General features: G+C 38.5%; 2 protein-coding genes across 3 annotated transcripts in view; one reads left to right on the forward strand and one right to left on the reverse strand.

Annotated features, from left to right (window-relative positions):
- Positions 1-12,661: 12,661 nt before the first annotated feature.
- On the forward strand, positions 12,662-13,627 carry LOC116181165. The gene is made up of 2 exons (XM_031501442.1): positions 12,662-12,991; positions 13,057-13,627. Coding segments are annotated over exons 1-2 (327 nt in total). The 5' UTR covers positions 12,662-12,990; the 3' UTR covers positions 13,383-13,627.
- Positions 13,628-19,076: 5,449 nt separating this feature from the next.
- Positions 19,077-23,164, reverse strand: part of LOC116180425 (dual oxidase maturation factor 1) — a 31,608-nt gene continuing 27,520 nt past the window's right edge. For both annotated transcript variants that reach the window (XM_031500394.1, XM_031500396.1), the window contains exons 2-7: positions 20,586-20,763; positions 20,473-20,530; positions 20,081-20,420; positions 19,824-20,035; positions 19,562-19,772; positions 19,077-19,513 (exon numbers count right to left, since the gene is read on the reverse strand). In XM_031500394.1, the coding sequence (XP_031356254.1) occupies positions 19,288-19,513; positions 19,562-19,772; positions 19,824-20,035; positions 20,081-20,420; positions 20,473-20,530; positions 20,586-20,750 (1,212 nt within the window). In that variant the 5' untranslated portion in view covers positions 20,751-20,763 and the 3' untranslated portion in view covers positions 19,077-19,287. The remainder of the gene's footprint in view (positions 19,514-19,561; positions 19,773-19,823; positions 20,036-20,080; positions 20,421-20,472; positions 20,531-20,585; positions 20,764-23,164) is intronic.

Consider the following 23,164-nt stretch of genomic DNA (forward strand, 5'->3'; position numbering starts at 1 on the left):
ACTTTTTCGATTAGACTTCTCAATCAAAAGTTACAGACTAGAAACCAATTTCGAAAAAAAATTCAAAGGGCTGTAACTTTTGAACTAGTAGCCCAATCTTGGAACTGTTTGAAATTATGGATTCTACAGGCCACATTCTATAAGAAAATTTTGTTTCCGGATCGATCTGAGACAATTTTTTTTTTCGGGGCTCAAAAAAAGGCAGTGTATAACCTTCCTTTTTTACCAAAAATCGACTGCACCAAAATTTCTCGGAAAAACACTTTTTCTTATTAATTTTGGTGCGTAGAATCCAAAACGATTCATACTTTTTCGATTAGACTTCTCAATCAAAGGTTATGGACAAAAAACCTCTTACATATTATGCAGTCAATTTAACTTCCAATTATAGCCTCCATATGAGAGAAGTGTGTCGATTCCATAACGAAGACACGTCAGAAACAATTACGGATACGTGTGTTTCCAAATTGTAGTCTTTAATTAAAAGTCGACAAGTGGAGAAACAATTAGAACCAGGTTATTGTGCATTGAGCTAAAGTTCTAATTTACTGAAAGAAATGGCGGGTGTGTCTCTAATTTGTAAGAACCTACAGCTGGAGATTATCTCGGAAAATTACCAACATACTAGGGTGTCCATAAAACCGTGACTGCAATAGCCATCCAACTCGATCTGGCAAACTAAAATGCTGCCACCATTTGGTGACCCCTAAAAATTACATTATGCTACTGTGTCATAATAATATGCGTAACCTAATAGTGTTTTTGATGAGCTATAAATATTGTTGATTGCTGTCGTAAACGGAATTCTGGTAAATCGTTCATTGCGTGTGTAATTAATCGAAAGGTTAAAAAACTAATAACGGCGCGTAGCACATTACCTTAGAAGACACATCTTATTGTCACTTTTTCACCAATCCCTGCTCCGTTGTGAAATACAATCCCACAATCCTCGTAAATACATTCCTGAGAGGTCACCACAGAGCTAAACTAGTTCAGACGCCCATGACTACCAAAATATCCCAGGATTTTCACATCTAGGTTAGCTATCGCTACAGGATGGCAAATATTCGCTCTTAGTTTCCAAGTGTTATGCTACGCGTTACTTAATAGATCTACTTGCCAATTATTACATTTTTAGATTCAATTAATCAGTGGTAAATGAAAAGAAATTGCCTTGCAGAACTGTAACATTAGAATTTACTCATCAATGACCCATGACTTGCACAAAGTTTAGTTTCCCAAAGAGATTTAAAAGTCTTTAAGATATTCTGAAAGTCCTCAATAAACTTATATAGCCGTCAAGAGCAGCATTGAATCTTTTAAAACTGTTAAAAATCTTTATTAGTTCTTAAGGGTTTGTAAAGATCTTTAAAAACCATTAAATCTTTAGATCTTTGGGAATGTGTGAGATCCATAATGAGTCTTCAATTGTCTTTCTTCTACAGCTCGCCCTGTAGCCTTTAAAACGTTTAATAAGTCATTAAGAGTGCTTAAGAGTTAATCTTCAAGGGTATTCATAACAAGTAACAGTAACCCTTACACGTAGGTAAAGTTAGGATTTTTTGAAAGGTTAGAGAAGTTCACAAGGTCGAATTTTTCAATAAATTATATTTTCTAGCACCTGGATTTTATTCTGTTATCTTAATTAGAGTGCTACGTAATTAAAATTGCGAATTCGGCACGAGGTCATCTATGGATTGTGTGAAATGAAACGTGACATATTTTATTATAAATGTGGGATTAGTTTATTACTCTTAGCTCTCATTTAATTAGGTCATAAACGAAAAAAAAACGAATCAGTTATTAAAGATGCCAGCTGACGTTAATTAGTAGCTATTTTCTAGGCATCAATTAATTCAGTAAGAATAGGAATGGGTTGACCAGAGATGTGACGAGAGGATAGGTAACACAGCTTACGTACGCATGGCGTGCAATTTACATAGCTGTAATTAGGAAGGCTCATTAGTGAAGCGGCTGAGAGGGACGAATGCCTCCTACCTGTTGAGACGGTCAAGTCCCCAACGCGGCCGGGGATGAGTCTAGGGAGTAAAAAGAAGAAAGAAGCAAAAGAGGAAGAGTGGTTCGAAGTGTTTAGATGGAGCAAGAAAGTTATAAGATCAACGGGGCAAAGGAAAGCAGAATCGTAGACAAAGGAGAGAGAAAAGCGGAATAAAAAAAAGCAGAAGGGTGGGGAGGAGAAAAGAATAATGTGGAGGAAGTCAAGGGGGAACCAAGAGGGGCCGCTAAAGAGACAATGATACAAATAGATCAAATGAACGAGAAGATGATGGAGGAAATAGGAGGATTATGGGAAAAAATTAAAAGAAGGGAAAAGAAATGGAGTAAAAAAAGAACTTATGAGAAGATTAGAAAAATTGAAGAAGAAAATGATAGAAAAAAAAGAGAAGATATAGAGATAACATAACGGTAAACAGAGTAGTGATGAAAAGAAAACCTACAAGTAGAAGCTAATGTAAAAGGGGCGAGGTAAGGGGAAATAAAGCATTAATAGCGGAACTAACATGGGAAAAGAAGAGGGAGGTTATGGAGGGAAAGGGAAAGCGGGAGTTTGTAAGAGGATATAATGTCGTGGGGATGGTAGAATCAGGGGTAGAACACATGAATTGGGAAAAACACACACATAAAGTTCAAAGTGCTGCAACTTTTGATCTAGTAGTCCAATCTTGGAACTGTTTGAAATTATCGATTCTACGGGCCAAACTCTATAAAAAAACGTTTTTTCACGGTGGATTTCAGACAATTTTTTTTCCGGCCTCAAAAAAAGGCAGTGTTATACCTTCCTTTTTTTCCAAAAATCGACTGCTCCAAAATTTCTCGGGAAAACACTTTTTCTCATTAATTTTGGTGCGTAGAATCCAAAACGATTCGTACTTTTTCGATCAGACGTCTCAATCAAAAGTTATGGACCAAATACAAATTTCGAAAATATATATATATATACACATAAAGTTCAAAGGGCTGTAACTTTTGATCTAGTAGTCCAATCTTGGAACTGTTTGAAATTATCGATTCTACGGTCCAAACTCTATAAAAAAATGTTTTTTCCCGGTGGATTTCAGACAATTTTTTTTTCCGGCCTCAAAAAAAGGCAGTTATTACCTTCCTTTTTTACCAAAAATCGACTGCTTCAAAATTTCTCGGGAAAACACTTTTTCTCATTAATTTTGGTGCGTAGAATCCAAAACGTTTCGTACTTTTTCGATCAGACCTCTCAATCAAAAGTTATGGACTAAATACAAATTTCGACAATATATACACATATATATATAATATTTGCGAAGAGGGACTATATAGAGGGAGAAGCAAGATCTACATGCACAAATACAACAGATGAGGGTGAAAATAGAGAGGGATGCGGTTGTAGTATAGTTATAATGAGCTAATGGATAGGGTGGCTACCAACATATTTGTGGGAAGGCAGGAAAAATATTAAAACAATAGCCAGATTCCAATGCCGAAATGAAGAGAGATTGCAAGAGAAATGGAAACAAGAAGAAATAAACAAAACGTAGAATGTGCGGTTAGGAAGTAGAGGACATGCTATGGTGTCAATAAACAAAGAGGCGTTAATACCAAACCAATTCCACCAAGTAATTATCCATCTCATTATCTTTATATAGAGGCCGTTGCGAGCGTACTCTAAAAGGACAGTCTGTTTACGAGGCACAGTGATATTTACTTACTTATGCTAAATTAAAGTTTGAGTATCTTTAAAAATAATTGTCGTAATTGGTAGTTGCTGATGAAGTTTTAACAAATTTGTCAAATACAACCTTAGTCTGTGATTTCTTAAAGATATCAACCTTTGGGCGAATCTGAAGCCGTTTTGTATTGCATGTGTTTTCTGGCTGATGAACTGATAAAATAAATCAGTTCAGACTCATATTTTTTGACTTCCGAGGTTAAATTTTAAGCCGAACAACATGTGTTCCCCATGGAAATTAAAAGACAGCCGTGGACGTATCGTTGAATATACGCCATAAAGGACGATTCCAAGGATAAATTTCTCTGTAGTGCAACTTTTTCCATTTTTGGAAGTTAAAAGTACTCTGTACCGATCAAAGCAGTAATATTATTGTGACAGTAGACAATAAACTAGTCCGTATTGTATGAAAACCATCGTCTCCAAAGAACACTATGAGGTACTGTAATTTTTGATTTGTACAAAATTAGGGGTTAATTGGAAAATAAAGGTATTTTATTGATCTTAGTATTAAAAAAAATTTTCGTAAAGTAGAAGGGGTTGTACGATCCGTGAGATGCGAAATTTCCACGATTTTCAAATTTTAGATCCGCACTTTGGTTTAGTCGCTATTTGGGTCACATTTTAATGTGTATCAGTACTTCCTTGATGCTTTTTATCTAATGCAAACTCGGAGAGGAAGTGTTTATATAGTAATTTTACTAGATACTTAACCGCAATATCCTTGTTGCGATTCTTTGCCCTCTACCCCTCCAAATTGGATGAAAATCGCTTACCGTTTGCTTTTACAAGTGTCCATGGCACTGAGACGTGTGGACTATCAATGTAGATCGCACAAATTTGAATTGAAACCACCCCGAAAATATGAAACGGCACTAAGCACGGCTTCCACTGAAAGAGTTACGCCGCGAGCAAAAGGCGAGGAAAATCCAAATAGCCGCTTATCACGTGCGCGCTCGTTACAATTACATTAAATAACAATAATAACTTTATGTCATTAACGCCCGACCTTCGCGAATTTTTTCAACAATTTTCATAAAAAATGTCGTAGATGCAATTGTATTCGGGGTTTTTGCGTCATCCTTATCAGTGAAGTAATTTTTCAAACAATAGCCCATAAAATTACCGGTTGAGCAATCGCGTATTTTACCTACATATTATACGGGGGCCGGCTCGATATATTTCCTCGTGAAACTCGAGAAAATTTTAAGGCAAGCGGTCCACAAAATTGGCCTATATTAAAACGTAACAAGATAAAAAAAAGTTGACAATTTTAATTCGAATGAGGCTTGCGTGACGGTACGATATTTTAATGATGGCGTGCTTGCCCTTGGCCTTGCTATGCTTCGCATTTGTTTTCGTGTGCGATGGTGGAAATTAAGGATATCCGCACGTTTTTGGTTTACTAAACGGCGTGTAACGAAATAATTGCAAATCGATTTAATGTGTACCTCACCGCTTAAGACCCAATCAAGTGCCTAATATCGATTTTGTCATCTGACGTAGGTCACTTAATAAACACCCCCAATTATTCAATGGTAATATTTGGACCAAAGTCCATAGTCATTTTGTAACTAAGTAGCCTCATGAGTAGCCCTTTCAGTTCATCTACAATGATCTTGATCATCAAGCAACCGTAATTGTCGTGTTCCAGATCTTGGCATAGCAAATCTCATACGTTTCCAGCTTTTCCTTGACCTTCCCGAACCTTTTTTCTAATGGCTCTAAAGCGACATCTACATTTGCACTTGTGAAGAGAAGATTTTTCACATAGTCTTATGATAACAATTAAAACTTCTTTAATTTAATTACTCAGCCTTTGTTATCTGGGACCTGTCTTGAAATTCGTGTTATTTGTGTGAGCTTTCAAGATACCAAACACGACCTATTTTGATAACGTTTGCTGCAACACAATTAATTAACTACGTATAATTATACATACTTAAATAGCCGGATCAAAATTCCTAAATTTGTTAGTCCTGTAAGGGCCAGTTGTTAATTGAAATTTAAAGAGCTATTTTTTTAGACGTTTGATTGGGCAAGTTTTCTCCCATTTAACCAAATTTGTATCTTTCACCATCTCTAGAATGCTTATAGTGGCCCTCCTTATCTCGGACACAGCCTTTGCAGAGCAGTCAATTACATTGCCAGAACCATTTAGGCTGCTTCTAGTACTACAATAAGCACAGTTAACGCATTTTGAGAACATTGCATATATTTTTTTAACTAGTCCAACAAATGGAAACGATGCACATTTACGATTTAAAACGCCTTCATGCTAATAAATACTTATCCTTTTGAAAGGAAAATCACCCTCTTTGTTGAATAAATGAACGTAATTGAACGTTAGAACGTACCAAAACCACACGCCTGGATCCCGCGATTCAAGTAGAACCGGAAAAAAGGTCGAAATTCAAAAATGCTGATGTGAAAACTAGCAATTGACGTGTGGTGGACTCCAAGCGCCAAACTGATTGTTCTTATAGACAAAACTTCCTGGGATAAGCCCTCAGCCCTACGTGAACTTCACCAGAATGATGTTCAAACTCCTATCCAAGATCAGAGTTGGTTGGTCCCGCTCCCCGGACTCGGTTATGGTTCGAAACACACGGACCGACCAGAATTCTGAGCGCGTGGCTTCTCGTTAAGTGTTTCTTCGATGTGGAATTGAAATTGGCTTCCCAGGTGGGCTTTGCACGGACCAGTCACAGAATCCTCTGATTGTAACCACCCCGGACCCTGCGCTGCCTACAACCCCTCCCACAGGATTTGCGACACCCGACCCACTGGGGAAAAACATCGTTGGATATGTAAGTGCCAAGGTGAACCATGCACAAAGTCGGTACCACGGCAATGAACCAGGGTCAAGCACTTTTACGGTTCGATCAGACGAATGACGAGAGGAGACGCTGGAATCGGACTACAGGAGTGGTGCACTGCACGGGAAAAACCTCGGCTCTAACACCGTCACTGAAGAACATGCGGAACATACCACTAGCTACCCTCGCATTCCACCCTTCCCACCCACAAAAATATTTCGAAGCGAAATTTCGTTTTAAATCTTTTCCAATTTGGTATCAGGAGGTTATAATGTGCGAGGAGGTGTTTCAGCTCCTAATACACGAAGTGCCAATCAGAAAATTATTGTAAAATTTTGTTGGCTACCAGGAGAACATAATAGTCGAGGAGGTCTTTTCCCATCACCCACAAAATATTTCGAAGCCAAATTTCGTTTTAAATCTTTCCAATTTGGTATCAGGAGGTTATAATGTGCGAGGAGGTGTTTCAGCTCCTAATACACGAGGGGACAATCAGAAAATTCTTTTAAAATTTTGTCTGGCTACCAGGAGAACATAATAGTCGAGGAGGTCTTTTCCCATTACCCACAAAAATATTTCGAGCCAAATTTCGTTTTAAATCTTTTCCAATTTGGTATCAGGAGGTTATAATGCGCGAGGAGTTGTTTAAGCTCCTAATACACGAGGGAACAATCAGAAAATTCAATTAAAATTTTGTCTGGCTACCAGGAGAACGTAATAATCGAAGAGGTCCTTTCCCATCACCCACAAAAATATTTCGAAGCCAACTTTCGTTTTAAATCATTTCCAATTTAGTATCAGGAGGTTATAATGTGCGAGGAGGTGTTTAAGCTCCTAATACACGAAGGGACAATCAGAATTTTTTTTTTTAATTTTGTCTGGCTACCAGGAGAATATAATAGTCGAGGAGGTCTTTTCCCATCACCCACAAAAATATTTCAAAGCCAAATTTCGTTTTAAATCTTTTCCAATTTGGTATCAGGAGGTTATAATGTGCGAGGAGGTGTTTCAGCTCCTAATACACGAGGGGACAATCAGAAAATTCTTTTAAAATTTTGTCTGGCTACCAGGTGAACATAATAGTCGAGGAGTTCTTTTCCCATCACCCACAAATATATTTCGAAGACAAATTTCGTTTTAAATATTTTTCAATTTGGTATCAGGAGGTTATAATGTGCGAGGAGGTGTTTAAGCTCCTAATACACGAGGGGGCAATCAGAAAATTCTTTTAAAATTTTGTCGGCTACCAGGAGAACATAATAGTCGAGGAGGTCTTTTCCCATCACCCACAAAAATATTTCGAAGCCAAATTTCGTTTTAAATCTTTTCCAATTTGGTATCAGGAGGTTATAATGTGCGAGGAGGTGTTTCAGCTCCTAATACACGAAGAGCCAATCAGAAAATTATGTAAAATTTTGTCTGACTACCAGGAGAACATAATAGTCGAGGAGGTCGTTTCCCATCACCCACAAAAATATTTCGAAGCCAAATTGCTTTTTAAATTTTTCCAATTTGGTATCATGAGGTTAGAATGTGCGAGGAGGAGTTTCAGCTCCTAATACACGAGGGGACAATCAGAAAATTCTTTTAAAATTTTGTCTGGCTACCAGGAAAACATAATAGTCGAGGAGGTCGTTTCCCATCACCCACAGAAATATTTCGAAGCCAAATTGCTTTTTAAATTTTTCCAATTTGGTATCAGTAGGTTATAATGTGCGAGGAGGTGTTTCAGCTCCTAATACACGAGGAGACAATCAGAAAATTCTTTTAAAATTTTGTCTGGCTACCAGGGGAACATAATAGTCGAGGAGGTCTTTTCCCATCACCCACAAAAATATTTCGAAGCCAAATTTCGTTTTAAATCTTTTCCAATTTGGTATCAGGAGGTTATAATGTGCGAGGAGGTGTTTCAGCTCCTAATACACGAGGGGACAATCAGAAAATTCTTTTAAAATTTTGTCTGGCTACCAGGAGAACATAATAGTCGAGGAGGTCTTTTTCCTTCATCCCACAAAAATATTTCGAAGCCAAATTTCGTTTTAAATCTTTTCCAATTTGGTATCAGGAGGTTATAATGTGCGAGGAGGTGTTTCAGCTCCTAATACACGAAGTGCCAATCAGAAAATTCTTTTAAAATTTTGTCTGGCTACCAGGAGAACATAATAGTCGAGGAGGTCTTTTCCCATCACCCACAAAAAAATTTCGAAGCCAAATTTCGCTTTAAATTTTTCCAATTTGGTATCAGGAGGTTATAATGTGCGAGGAGGTGTTTAAGCTCCTAATACACGAGGGGACAATCAGAAAATTCTTTTAAAATTTTGTCTGGCTACCAGGAGAACATAATAGTCGAGGAGGTCTTTTCCCATCACCCACAAAAATATTTCGAAGCCAAATTTCGTTTTAAATATTTTCCAATTTGGTATCAGGAGGTTATAATGTGCGAGGAGGTGTTTAAGCTCCTAATACACTAGGGGATGATCAGAAAATTCTTTTAAAATTTTGTCTGGCTACCAGGAGAACATAATAGTCGAGGAGGTATTTTCCCATCACCCACAAAAATATTTCGAAGCCAAATTTCGCTTTAAATCTTTTCCAATTTGGTATCAGGAGGTTATAATGTGCGAGGAGGTGTTTCAGTCCCTAATACACGAAGTGCCAATCAGAAAATTCTTGTAAATTTTTGTATGGCTACCAGGAGAACATAATGGCTGAGGAGGGCTTTTCCCATCACCCACAAAAATATTTCGAAGCCCAATTTCGTTTTAAATCTTTTCCAATTTGGTATCAGGAGGATATAATGTGCGAGGAGGTTTTTCAGCTCCTAATACATGAAGTGCCAATCATAAAATTCATGTAAAATTTTGTCTGGCTACCAGGAGAACATAATAGTCCAGGAGGTCTTTTCCCATCACGCACAAAAATATTTCGAAACCAAATTTAGTTTTAAATCTTTTGCAATTTGGTATCAGGAGGTTATAATGTGCGAGGAGGTGTTTCAGCTCCTAATACACGAAGTGCCAATCAGAAAATTCTTGTAAAATTTTGTCTGGCTACCAGGAGAGCATAATGGTTGAGGAGGTCTTTTCCCATCACCCACAAAAATATTTCGAAGCCAAATTTCGTTTTAAATCTTTTCCAATTTGGTATCAGGAGGTTATAATGTGCGAGGAGGTGTTTCAGCTCCTAATACACGAGGGGATAATCAGAAAAATCTTTTAAAATTTTGTCTGGCTACCAGGAGAACATAATAGTCGAGGAGGCATTTTCCCATCACCCACAAAAATATTTCGAAGCCAAATTTCGTTTTAAATCTTTTCCAATTTGGTATCAGGAGGTTATAATGTGCGAGGAGGTGTTTAAGCTCCTAATACACGAAGTGCCAATCAGAAAATTATTGTAAAATTTTGTCTGGCTACCAGGGGAACATAATAGTCGAGGAGCTCTCTTTCCCATCACCCAAAAAATATTTCGAAGCCAAATTTCGTTTTAAATCTTTTCCAATTTGGTATCAGGAGGGTATAATGTGCGAGGAGGTGTTTAAGCTCCTAATACACGGAGTGCCAATCAGAAAATTATTGTAAAATTTTGTCTGGCTACCAGGAGAACATAATAGTCGAGGAGGTCTTTTCCCATCACCCACAAAAATATTTTGAAGCCAAATTTCGTTTTAAATCTTTTCCAATTTGGTATCAGGAGGTTACAATGTGCGAGGAGGTGTTTCAGCTCCTAATACACAAGGGGACAATCAGAAAATTCTTTTAAAATTTTGTCTGGCCACCAGGAGAACATAATAGTCGAGTAGGTCTTTTCCCACCACCAACAAAAATATTTCGAAGCAAAATTTCGTTTTAAATCTTTTCCAATTTGGCATCAGGAGGTTATAATGTGCGAGGAGGTGTTTAAGCTCCTAATACACGAAGTGCCAATCAGAAAATTATTGTAAAATTTTGACTGGCTACCAGGGAACATAATAGTCGAGGAGGTCTTTTCCCATCACCCACAAAAATATTTCAAAGCCAAATTTCGTTTTAAATCTTTTCCAATTTGGTATCAGGAGGTTATAATGTGCGAGGAGGTGTTTCAGCTCCTAATACACGAGGGGATAATCAGAAAAATCTTTTAAAATTTTGTCTGGCTACCAGGAGAACATAATATTCGAGGAGGTCTTTTCCCATCACCCACACAAATATTTCGAAGCCAAATTTCGTTTTAAATCTTTCCCAATTTAGTATCAGGAGGTTATAATGTGCGAGAAGGTGTTTCAGCTCCTAATACACGATGGGATAATCAGAAAAATCTTTTAAAATTTTGTCTGACTACTAGGAGCACATAATAGTCGAGGAGGTCTTTTCTCATCACCCACAAAAATATTTCGAAGCCAAATTTCGTTTTAAATCTTTTCCAATTTGGTATCAGGAGGTTATAATGTGCGAGGAGGTGTTTCAGCTCCTAATACACGAAGTGCCAATATATGCTTTGGTCATGATTGCTCAGCATACACTATCCATGACAACATTATTCGTTATGCATGAATGCGGGTGCTTTATATTTATATTTAAATCCCTGAGTAAAGTTTAAGTGCAAAATACATTTCCAAAGTCATTATTAGAAAGATAAATATAGCAACCATTTTCCGGGGCGAACGATTTAGGGATCAACGACTGATCGAACAAGGCTTTTACTCCGAAATCACTACGTTGCACCGTAGAGGGGGAAATATTTAGGGGCGAATGACCGAACGGTGTTTCACCTTGACCTACTTTTCAAGGTTACCGCCAAGCGTCGAACGCCCTTTGAAGTTTATCTTGACCTATGTGGTACCGCAAGAAATGGGGTTGTTAACCTTTGGTAACCTTGAAAGTAAAATATGCCAACACAGAAAATCGACCTCCTCCTTCACCATGATCCAAGGTCATCATCGGGTGGCGAGCGGTCCAGGTTGAATATTGTACCATCCACAATACTCCCCAGACTTAAACCCTTGTAATTTTGACTTAATTCCTAAGATGAAGGAACCACTTCGTGACATTTTCAGAGATACTTTTGAGGGAGTAGACGCTACTGAAGATTATTTTCCGAAACATGGTGGAGGTAGCAAACAATGATGAGAGCTTCTGTGATTTTGTAAGAGAATTCGAAGTAGTGGGATTGGTGGAAACGTGGAAGAAATGGATTATAGAATGCCGAAAGGATTCGCATGGAAGAAGTAATTCTGAAGAAAGAGAGAGCAAAAAATACGAAAGGTGGTTATGTAGGAATGGAAAGATTTAAGGAAGAAATAAGAAATGTGGCGGAGAAGAAAGGGGAAGAAGGAATTATAAGGGTACCTAAACGCTTGAATACGGAATAAAAGAAAGTGGGTAGCGATGGGAAAAGGCAAACAAGAGCGAAGATTGCTATTAGAAATGACAGAAAAAGGAGGATGGAGAATAGTGAACGAAGTGTGCGATAGAGACGGACGATACACTTGGAGAAATATGGAGATCGATGCTGGATTACATTATAGTAAGTGAAAAAGTGTAAAAAAGCAAAAGGATTTATGACAGGAACGTGGACGGAATGGCAGAAGAAGATAGAATAAAGAAGGTTACAAAAGTCTGGACGAATGAAAGAAGAATACAGCGGAAGCTATAGCATTACAATACCATGGAAACAGATAAAAATAGGAGGCGAGAAAGAAAAAAAAATGGTGGGAATTATAATAGAAACATAGATGCAGCATAGTGATGGAAAAAGATAGAAGGCGAGTAATTTGAGAAAACAAAAAATGTACAAAAACATGTAAAAGATAAATGGAATGTGGAAGAATAGCAATGGAATCGAAGCAGAGAAGGATTTCTGGAAAATGACAAAGAGCAGACTCACTCGATAAAGATGCTTTAAAAACAGAACAAATTACGAAGGAAATCAAGGGAGATGAAAAAATTATGAAATAGCTGGCGTTTGATAGGGTAGTAAACTAGTAACATGGCAAACGAGCTTCTGGGTCAGTGAAAATTTAATCAGTTATCCTTGGGTGATGATAAACAAAATACTGAAAACAGAATTGGAAAATTCGAAACCGCTCGCGAGTAATCATGCACGCAGACGGACGGACAGAAAGTCCGAAGTCATAGACTCGTATAGTATATTGAATATAAAATATAATACACTAGGGTTGATAAGAAGTGGTCCAAAAAGCTTCAAAAAAATTAAAAAAGAATTGAAAAAAGGTTCGCCCACTTGCATAACTCAATTCATTCGATTTGTTTGTTGAGTTTATCTTTTTCTAGACGAAATTGGTACATAAAACAGTGCTGCTCAAAAAAGTAAGAGTGTTTTCAAAACTAGAGGTGAGTGACAAACGGAACGTAACATGAGCCGTCCTCGTATTCCATATTCAAACCACTCCTTCAATTTTACAGAGATTTTTTGCATTCGAATTTGGATTAATACCAGCGCATTCCAAGTATGTTCTGTAGTGAACAAGAGTTTAGATTTACGTTTTGGCTTAACCTCCCATTTACATTTCAGTGACCGTAATTTCCGCCTTCGTCATCCTGACCATGCCCCGTAACAAGCAGAACGTTCCACCCGAAGACGTCTTACATCGCAACGTGTTCCCATGGGTGGCCATCGCCTCCACAGTGTTAAACGTGCTGCTGGCGAACACTCTGCTTTCGGAGGCATGGTTCGGCGTCATAATGTGGCTGTGTGGCGGACTCGTACTGTTTTGCCGCTGCGATTGCTGCAACTGCGAAGGTCTATACCCATCGTCGAAGGAGCGACTTAGATTGCAGCCGAAGAAGGAGTGCGCCCAATACAATGATCACATCGACGCGGTGCTGATAACGAGATGACACAACTGCTGCTGCGACGTCAATTGTTCCGCGGACACTCATGACGTGTACGAATCCTACTATTTTTGCGAAGAAGACGAGTGAACCGGCCTCCTCGCCCACCGAGTGTGCCATTTGTTCATCTGTTAATAAAAGTATATTTTCGTGAATTAAAATTTAATGAATTCTTGCAGGTACTATAACAACATAATTTTGTACCACCGATCTTTAATAGATAAGTACTAACAATTAAAAATCTACTCAAAGATTAATATTATGGCAGTGGTTTATTTGCTATTAGGAATGGGTCCCTTCAGAAATCATGGCCTTAATACATCACGAATTAGAACCTTTTCCCTTCCTCCCAGGTCCTGTATTTTATTAAGATGTTTTCAATTTTGCCCAATCTTTACCAAAGCTCCTCTGGAGCTCACTTCTGAAGTCCATCGTTATATTTTCCCAACGTTCCTCTCAAATTCCCTCTATGAGTTCAAATTACTATCACGGTGACTGCTCAATTTCTTCCTCCATTTTTTATTAAGACTAAAGTCAGATCGGATCTGAGGTTTTCTTCCCAAATATTCGCCCGTGCCCAAGATTTCCTCGATCCTTTCATTCCAAATCCCAATCGTTTAACCGCACGGAAGCCTCTCCAGCCCCCGCATGCACAGCCAAGTGCTCTAGTCACAGAAGTGCTTCCATTGCCAAAGTTGGCGTGTTTCCAGGGAAATATGGAAGCCTCAGTGTCTCCACTTTTTTCCCCGGATCTTTCAAAAAATCTTAAGAAAGATTCTGGACTTCTGGAAGCTCCCTTATGTAGCCATCACTTATATCTGTGCTGAACGATCTTGAAATCTTCCCAGTCCGTCATCAGGCAGCTTATTTCGCGTAGTGCGAACCTCGTTACGAACCTTTTTTAAGGTCTGAGTGTTCTCTCCGTTCCTCGAAAGGTCCGCAGGTTACAGCTGTCCTCATATGACGCTATTCTCACGTCGTTTACTAATGCGGCCAACTGTTTCCAACCAAAGGTAGCTTATCCAACAACTCTGACGGTTGCGCCACATAGCAGTCTCTAGCAGTGGGTCAGGGCTTACGAAGCCTACAGGGCCCGTAGAGGGATGTCAGGATTAATTAAAAATGTGCCTTTGGTACGAAACCCTCTCCAACTTGTGAAAAGAAGCCTACCGCAATATTCAGTCTTCAAGCCTTCCATCAATTAAGCATTCAAAGTTTCAAGCCTTTAAACCTTCAGCTTTAAACCCCTCAAGCCCCCAAGCCCTCAAGTCCTCAAGCCCTTACGCTGTGAGGCAGTCAATCCTTCAATCCTTGAATCCGTCAAGTCTTCAATTTTTCAAGCCCTTACGCTGTCAAGCCTTCACGCCTTCAGGCCTTCTTGCCTTTTTTTGAGCCCAGAAAAAAAAATTGTCTCAGACCGACCCGGAAAAAAATTTTCTTATAGAATGTGGCCTGTAGAATCCATCATTTCAAACAGTTCTAAGATTGGGCTACTAGTTCAAAAGTTACAGCCCTTTGAATTTTTTTTCGAAATTGGTCTATAACTTTTGATTGAGAAGTCTGATCGAAAAAGTACGAATTGATTTGGATTCTACGCACCCAAATTAATAAGAAAAAGTGTTTTCCCGAGAAATTTTGGTGTAGTCGATTTTTGGTAAAAAATGTAGGTTATATACTGCCTTTTTTTAGCCCCGAAAAATTTGTTTCTAGTCTATAACTTTTGATTGAGAAGTTTGATCGAAAAAGTACAAATTGATTTGGATTCTTCGCACTCAAATTAATAAGAAAAAGTGTTTTCCCGAGAAGTTTTGGTGTAATCGATTTTTGGTAAAAAATGATGGTTATACACTGCCTTTTTTTTGAGCCCCGAAGAAAAAATTGTCTCAGATTGATCCGGAAAAAAAGTTTTCTTATAGAATGCGGCCTGTAGAATCCATAATTTCAAACAGTTCCATGATTGGGATACTAGTTCAAAAGTTACAGCACTTTGAATTTTTTTTCGAAATTGGTTTCTAGTCTATAACATTTGATTGAGCAGTCTGATCGGAAAAGTACAAATTGATTTGGCTTCTACGCACTCAAATTAATAAGAAAAAGTGTTTTCCCGAGAAATTTTGGTGTAGTCGATTTTTGGTAAAAAAGGAAGGTTATACACTGCCTTTTTTTGAGCCCAGAAAAAAAAATTGTCTCAGATCGACCCGGAAAAAAAATTTTCTTATAGAATGTGGCCTGTAGAATCCATAATTTCAAACAGTTCCAAGATTGGGTTACTAGTTCAAAAGTTACAGCACTTTGAATTTTCTTTCGAAATTGGTTTCTAGTCTATAACTTTTGATTGAGAGGTCTGATCGAAAAAGTACGAATTGTTTTGGATTCTACGCACCCAAATTAATAAGAAAAAGTGTTTTCCCGAGAAATTTTGGTGTAGTCGATTTTTGGTAAAAAAGGAAGGTTATACACTGCCTTTTTTTGAGCCCCGAAAAAAAAATTGTCTCAGATCGACCCGGAAAAAAAATTTTCTTATAGAATGTGGCCTGTAGAATCCATAATTTCAAACAGTTCCAAGATTGGGCTACTAGTTCAAAAGTTACAGCCCTTTGAATTTTTTTTCGAAATTGGTTTCTAGTCTATAACTTTTGATTGAGAGGTCTGATCGAAAAAGTACGAATTGATTTGGATTCTACGCACCCAAATTAATAAGAAAAAGTGTTTTCCCAAGAAATTTTGGTGTAGTCAATTTTTGGTAAAAAAGGAGGTTATACACTGCCTTTTTTTGAGCCCCGAAGAAAAAATTGTATCGGATCGACCCGGAAAAAAAATTTTCTTATAGAATGTGGCCTGTAGAATCCATAATTTCAAAGAGTTCCAAGATTGGGCTACTGGTTTAAAAGTTAGAGCCCTTTGAATTTTTTTTCGAAATTGGTTTCTAGTCTATAACTTTTGATTAAGAGGTCTGATCGAAAAAGTACGAATTGATTTGGATTCTACGCACCCAAATTAATAAGAAAAAGTGTTTTCCCGAGAAATTTTGGTGTAGTCAATTTTTGGTAAAAAAGGAAGGTTATACACTGCCTTTTTTTGAGCCCCGAAGAAAAAATTGTCTCAGATCGACCCGGAAAAAAAATTTTCTTATAGAATGTGGCCTGTAGAATCCATAATTTCAAACAGTTCCAAGATTGGGCTACTAGTTCAAAAGTTACAGCCCTTTGAATTTTTTTTCGAAATTGGTTTCTAGTCTATAACTTTTGATTGAGAAGTCTGATCGAAAAAGTACGAATTGATTTGGATTCTACGCACCCAAATTAATAAGAAAAAGTGTTTTCCCGAGAAATTTTGGTGTAGTCGATTTTTGGTAAAAAAGGAAGGTTGTACACTGCCTTTTTTTGAGGCCCTCAAAAAAAATTGTCTCGGATCGACCCGGAAAAAAAAATTTTCTTATAGAATGTGGCCTGTAGAATCCATAATTTCAAACAGTTCCAAGATTGGGCTACTAGTTCAAAAGTTACAGCCCTTTGAATTTTCTTTCGAAATTGGTTTCTAGTCTATAACTTTTGATTGAGAAGTCTGATCGAAAAAGTACGAATTGATTTGGATTCTACGCACCCAAATTAATAAGAAAAAGTGTTTTCCCGAGAAATTTTGGTGTAGTCAATTTTTGGTAAAAAAGGAAGGTTATACACTGCCTTTTTTTGAGCCCCGAAAAAAAATTGTCTCAGATCGACCCGGAAAAAAATTTTTCTTATAGAATGTGACCTGTAGAATCCATAATTTCAAACAGTTCCAAGATTGGGCTACTAGTTCAAAAGTTACAGCCCTTTGAATTTTTTTTCGAAATTGGTTTCTAGTCTATAACTTTTGATTGAGAAGTCTGATCGAAAAAGTACGAATTGATTTGGATTCTACGCACCCAAATTAATAAGAAAAAGTGTTTTCCCGAGAAATTTTGGTGTAGTCGATTTTTGGTAAAAAATGAAGGTTATACACTGCCTTTTTTTAGCCCCGAAAAATTTGTTTCTAGTCTATAACTTTTGATTGAGAAGTTTGATCGAAAAAGTACAAATTGATTTGGATTCTTCGCACTCAAATTAATAAGAAAAAGTGTTTTCCCGAGAAGTTTTGGTGTAATCGATTTTTGGTAAAAAATGATGGTTATACACTGCCTTTTTTTTGAGCCCCGAAGAAAAAATTGTCTCAGATTGATCCGGAAAAAAAGTTTTCTTATAGAATGCGGCCTGTAGAATCCATAATTTCAAACAGTTCCAAGATTGGGATACTAGTTCAAAAGTTACAGCCCTTTGAATTTTCTTTCGAAATTGGTTTCTAGTCTATAACTTTTGATTGAGAAGTCTGATCGAAAAAGTACGAATTGATTTGGATTCTACGCACCCAAATTAATAAGAAAAAGTGTTTTCCCGAGAAATTTTGGTGTAGTCGATTTTTGGTAAAAAATGAAGGTTATACACTGCCTTTTTTTGAGCCCCGAAGAAAAAATTGTCTCAGATCGATCCGGAAAAAAAGTTTTTTTATAGAATGTGGCCTGTAGAATCCATAATTTCAAACAGTTCCAAGATTGGGCTACTAGTTCAAAAGTTACAGCCCTTTGAATTTTTTTTCGAAATTGGTTTCTAGTCTATAACATTTGATTGAGCAGTCTGATCGGAAAAGTACAAATTGATTTGGCTTCTACGCACTCAAATTAATAAGAAAAAGTGTTTTCCCGAGAAATTTTGGTGTAGTCGATTTTTGGTAAAAAAGGAAGGTTATACACTGCCTTTTTTTGAGCCCAGAAAAAGAAATTGTCTCAGATCGACCCGGAAAAAAAAATTTTCTTATAAAATGTGGCCTGTAGAATCCATAATTTCAAACAGTTCCAAGATTGGGCTACTAGTTTAAAAGTTAGAGCCCTTTGAATTTTTTTTCGAAATTGGTTTCAAGTCTATAACCTTTGATTGAGAAATCTGATCGAAAAAGTACAAATTGATTTGGATTCTACGCACCCAAATTAATAAGAACAAGTGTTTTCCCGAGAAATTTTGGTGTAGTCGATTTTTGGTATGGTCAACAGCAAATAAATTCTAAATCTAAAAACACCCTCGGAAACACAAAATGCAGTTGAAAGGGGCCAATTGACCCCTCGTGGGGCCCGTAGGGAGGTAACAAAGCTTGGGTCTTCTAGTGTGTCCAAATTCTTGATATAAGCGATTAGTTTGATTTTTATAGAAAGAGATGTCATTAAAGTGGCAAGGAGTTTACATCACCAATAGGCAAGTTAGTTCTGCACGCACCCAGGCCCAACGTACTCAACTATTGACTGTTTGTTATAAAAAGTCGACCTGTAAGATGTGGTGCCTAACACTAGGAGTATGTCATCACATTTTTTTTTTAAATTCTTAGGGGATTTTGAAACTTTTATCTCAGGTACGATGGATTTTAAAATGATTTTTAAGGAAGGGTTCAATCAATGAATAGGAGACTTGTTCAATTGAAACGTCCTTTCGGATGGTGTCATTTTGCATCAGGACAATGCTCGGCCTGATGACATAGTAATGAAAAATTTGCAGCAAATGTGAAGGATTTTACAGCATGCGTCCTCGTCACCTTTCGATTTCCTGATCTTTGAGCCATTGACAAAGATGTTAAAAGGCAACCGTTTTCAGGTAGACGCAGAAGCAGAATTCTATAAGCAAAGTATACATACTGTAAATATGAGTTTTTTAATTAAAATTTAATTTCTTGCAGGTACTACTTAACAACATAATTTTGTAACATCGATTTTTAATAAATAAGTGCTAACAATAAAAATCGACTCAAAGATCAATATGGCAGTAGTCATAATCTATGATTAACAAATATCACAATGGAATCACTTAAATAAAAATTGCACTATAAGAGGAATGTCCGATCACAACGTTCACCACAGACCATCATCGGGTGCTTTACTCGGTTTCAGTCTTGAAATACTCTTCTGAATTGGTGACACATTGCTAGACGAGCCATTTAAAAAATTCCTATGGCAAGTCGCGGTTTCTTCGCCTATTTGGTACGGGTACCTCCAAGACGACTTTGGAGTGGATAGCTCGAAAGCGGGACTGTCGATTCCCTGCTTCTCGGACTCGCGCGTCTTGGAGGACAGGCGCCTGAAGCACGACGTTTAAGCACGCGACTGTGGTAACTCGCATACTTGCCTTAAAATCCGCGAACTGAAGCCGGTTGGTTCCTCCAGCTTGCTGTTGTTGCTCGAACGTTTCTTTTGGAAACGTTTGCCGTGACTATCCTCGATGATAATGTGCCGATCGTAGGGGGTATCATAGTTAACCTCGAGAATCGTCGAGAAGCTGTGCGGATACACAATCTCTATAATTGTGATGATAACCCCGGTGAAAAGGCAGACACTTCCTGCAACCGCACCATCAACTACCACAACTTACTCAAGATCTAAGCGATTACCTGCAATGAACACTAACCAAAAGCACCACCCTAAATGGAGATAAATGGCACTACCCTCGAGGTGAATGATAAGCGGCGCCTCCGGTAGCATGCCGAAGTATCCGCACGCGGTCGCTAAAAGTAAAATACCACAAAATGTCATTAACAAAGCGCCATAGCGAGGAACTACGAGTATCATCAAGTTCATCAGCAGCCACGTCACCAGGGAAGCCCTAAAAGTGGAAATGTACACCGACCACGATAACATTTGGACGAACCACAGCATTACGGATCCAAAATAACCGGCGGCCCTATACTGCCCACCCCAGGAGAGACCTTCTTGTCCCAAGCTAAAGTACTCGGCGACTGTCAGTATTGGGAAAGGTAGGCCTCGTTTAATCGCCTCCTTGAACGTCGTGCCCATTTTATCCGAAGTCAGCCACATGAATTGTTCGTTGAAGTCAATTTCATAGGATGAGTTACCGTGAAGAGTGACGTTCACGTGCCTCAGTCCGATGTGCACCCCCAAACTGGCGTTGATTTTCTCCTTCGAGAACGCGCGGTACGTACTCGAAATAGCGGTACACCCCACGTGCCAGGCGGATCCGACCATGGTCACTACGACTCACCTTTTAGCGATTTGCGAGTTTAAAAACCGACCGCAACTTACCGACAATCGTACCTCCGACGAACAGGCTAAGGGTGACGAAGAAAAACGTCGTGAATCTCTGAAATGATATCGTCTATACCGTCTCATCCATTGCGCCACCAAACCTCACTTACCTCTTTGCGTATTCCGGGAAAGACGATTAGGAATGCCACGTATAGAGTGCAGAAGATCGCGAGGAAGGTGATCAGGGTTACGTCGCCGGTGACGGCCGTTCGATTGTTAAAGTTGTAAAGCGTCGGCCCGCCGTCATATCGGAACGCGTCGAACCAGCCCCTCATGGCCGTGCTCTTCCTGAAATTTGAAAGCGATCTCAGTCTCAACGTAATGCTTTTGATTTAAGTAGTAGCATAGAGGAAATACAATAAGAGTTACACAAACAAATAGCAAAAACTGGCATTGCTAATTTTCGCTCAGGAGATGCTGTCATCTGCTTTTAAAGGGGTGTAACTAACCAGGGGTAAGAACCCCCTCTGCATATATTGTCCCTTTGAGGTCGACTTAATGTGGTTCTAAGGGAATTGATATTGTTTTAATTTGTAAAGTAAGCGGTCGGGCAATCTGTCAATGAAACTCGGTAGAGCAAAGTAATTAAAAATGAGCAATATTCTTTGGCACCGTTAAGGAAGATCGAATCTCAGAGTGTTGCACGGTAAATTCTTTTCATTTAGCATCCATTAATTGAATTAAATACATAATAATCGTTCGTAGCCTTTATTATTCCCGCAACATGCGTGTGGTCTAGTTGCTTAGAAATAAAAGCATAATGCAGCAATTGGGGGAGTGATTTAGGAATATGACTTAATGAGAGTTAAGGTTGACACAATTGTATTTCTGTACTTGTTTGTGCCCACACTTAACTTTGTCCGTGCTCTTCCTGAAATTTGAAAGCGATCTTAGTCTCAACGTAATACAATATTGAAAGCATTTTAGCACCCCAACGAAAATTTGTTTCTAAAAATATGTTTTTTTACTTTTTACAAAAAAAGTGTTAATACGGTTTCTTTTCTCCGAATTTGCTCAGATTTTAATTTATTTAGTAGTAAAAACATTTTTTATATTAATTAAATAGTGTAGAATTATTTCCCAAATTTGGTTTTTGTGCCCCTAAAAATTTGCCGCTATGGGCCCAGGCCCACATAGCCCCATGCCCAATCCGAGCCTGCACGTAGGTACGAAAAACGCGCTTTCTTTAAAGAGGTCTCAAGATAATGGAATAAAAAATGTTTCCAACCGAATGTGGTTTTCGCTTCAGGTGTTTCATCCCCAAAATGACCCTCTAGGCTGAAATTATCCGCGATTCGGCCCAACGTGGGAAGTTAAAGTAGCAAGGTGGGGGAGAGCAGTGCTATGTTGGCAGTTTGGCACCCACCAAAAACATCACTTCAACAGAGACACCTCTCAACGTGTTACAAAGCACCTAAAGTCCACCCCAACAAGTAGATGGAAGTGTGGCCCGTGTGGCGCAGTTCAGATAAAGCTGAATTGTGGTACTAAGGGTCCCTGGTTCGAATCCGGGTTCGGGCATAGATATTTGTAAATGCATAGTGGGATCGGTTGGTAGAGCAGCCTTGGGTGAAACCCTGCCCACTCAAAAAAAAAATAAAAAAAATAAAAAAGACTTTAAAGGACAATAGTTAGTTGTCCTAACGGATCAGACCTGAGGGCACCTTGGGGAGGCCTGTGGGCATCGCCCACATCGTCAACTTCAAGACCATAAGGAAACCGAAGACAATGAAGATGACTATGAAGCCTCCAATAGCGATTTTGACACCTTTCAGTCAAAATAGGCATCGAAATACTCCGTTTAGTTGATTTTGCAATAAAATCGGCGATTATGATATTGACATGCCTAGGCCCAAATGCATGTGTTCATCAAACATGCACCACTTCCCCGACGAAATCGGTGTATAAATAAAGACTTTGACACCTCTAAATATAAAAACCAATTTCCCGGATGCCTGAGGGAGGGGGGTATTTACGAACTAAGTACAGAATTGGTTTGTTTCGGTATTTCTCCAGTCTTTTAGAATTGCTTGTAATTGCGTAATTGATGATTTAATTCTAAAACGTGAAATTGCGTGTTACAACGTAGGCACATCTGGTCTTTTGCGATAAGAGGTTTTATTATTGGACGAGAATTATTAACGCGCGTGTTTTTCCGCTTATAGCAGAGGGTTGCAGGAATTCAGAAATGTGTGCAATAGTTGGGCGTAAGTGGGGACGCGTTCTGTCGAAGCTGGGGTTATCAAGGCTAATTACGAATGGCGCTTTATTGTGAAAACCGGAAGGAGATTAAGTCTTTGTGTAAGTAGTGTTTCCTACTATACCAGGAATCAACGACAGGCTGCTGATAGGTGGGTTGCGACGGTTGGAAAGCGTACGTTTTTTCGCGCTATTCTTATTCATGCGTTCCATCCTATTTCATTGATTGAAGACGTAATCCGTCATTAGAACTGGGTGCCTTCTTAGATATTGGGAGAGGGAGGGGGACTTTGACAACAGAGCAGTACACGTGGTAGTCTGCAGCTAGTAGTCCTGCATGTTTAAAAATAGAAATATCCACGCTGCTTGTTAACCAGAATACCGTGGGGGTACGCACTATGATGGGGTGCCCGAAGGGACGGGTGTTATCCGCGTGTATCATTGTGGAAATGAAACTAAACAGAGTGCAATAGTTGACCTGCTTTGGAAT

The sequence above is a fragment of the Photinus pyralis genome, unplaced genomic scaffold (assembly GCF_008802855.1).
Source record: "Photinus pyralis isolate 1611_PpyrPB1 unplaced genomic scaffold, Ppyr1.3 Ppyr1.4_LG9, whole genome shotgun sequence".
NCBI classification, from domain to species: Eukaryota; Metazoa; Arthropoda; class Insecta; order Coleoptera; family Lampyridae; genus Photinus; species Photinus pyralis.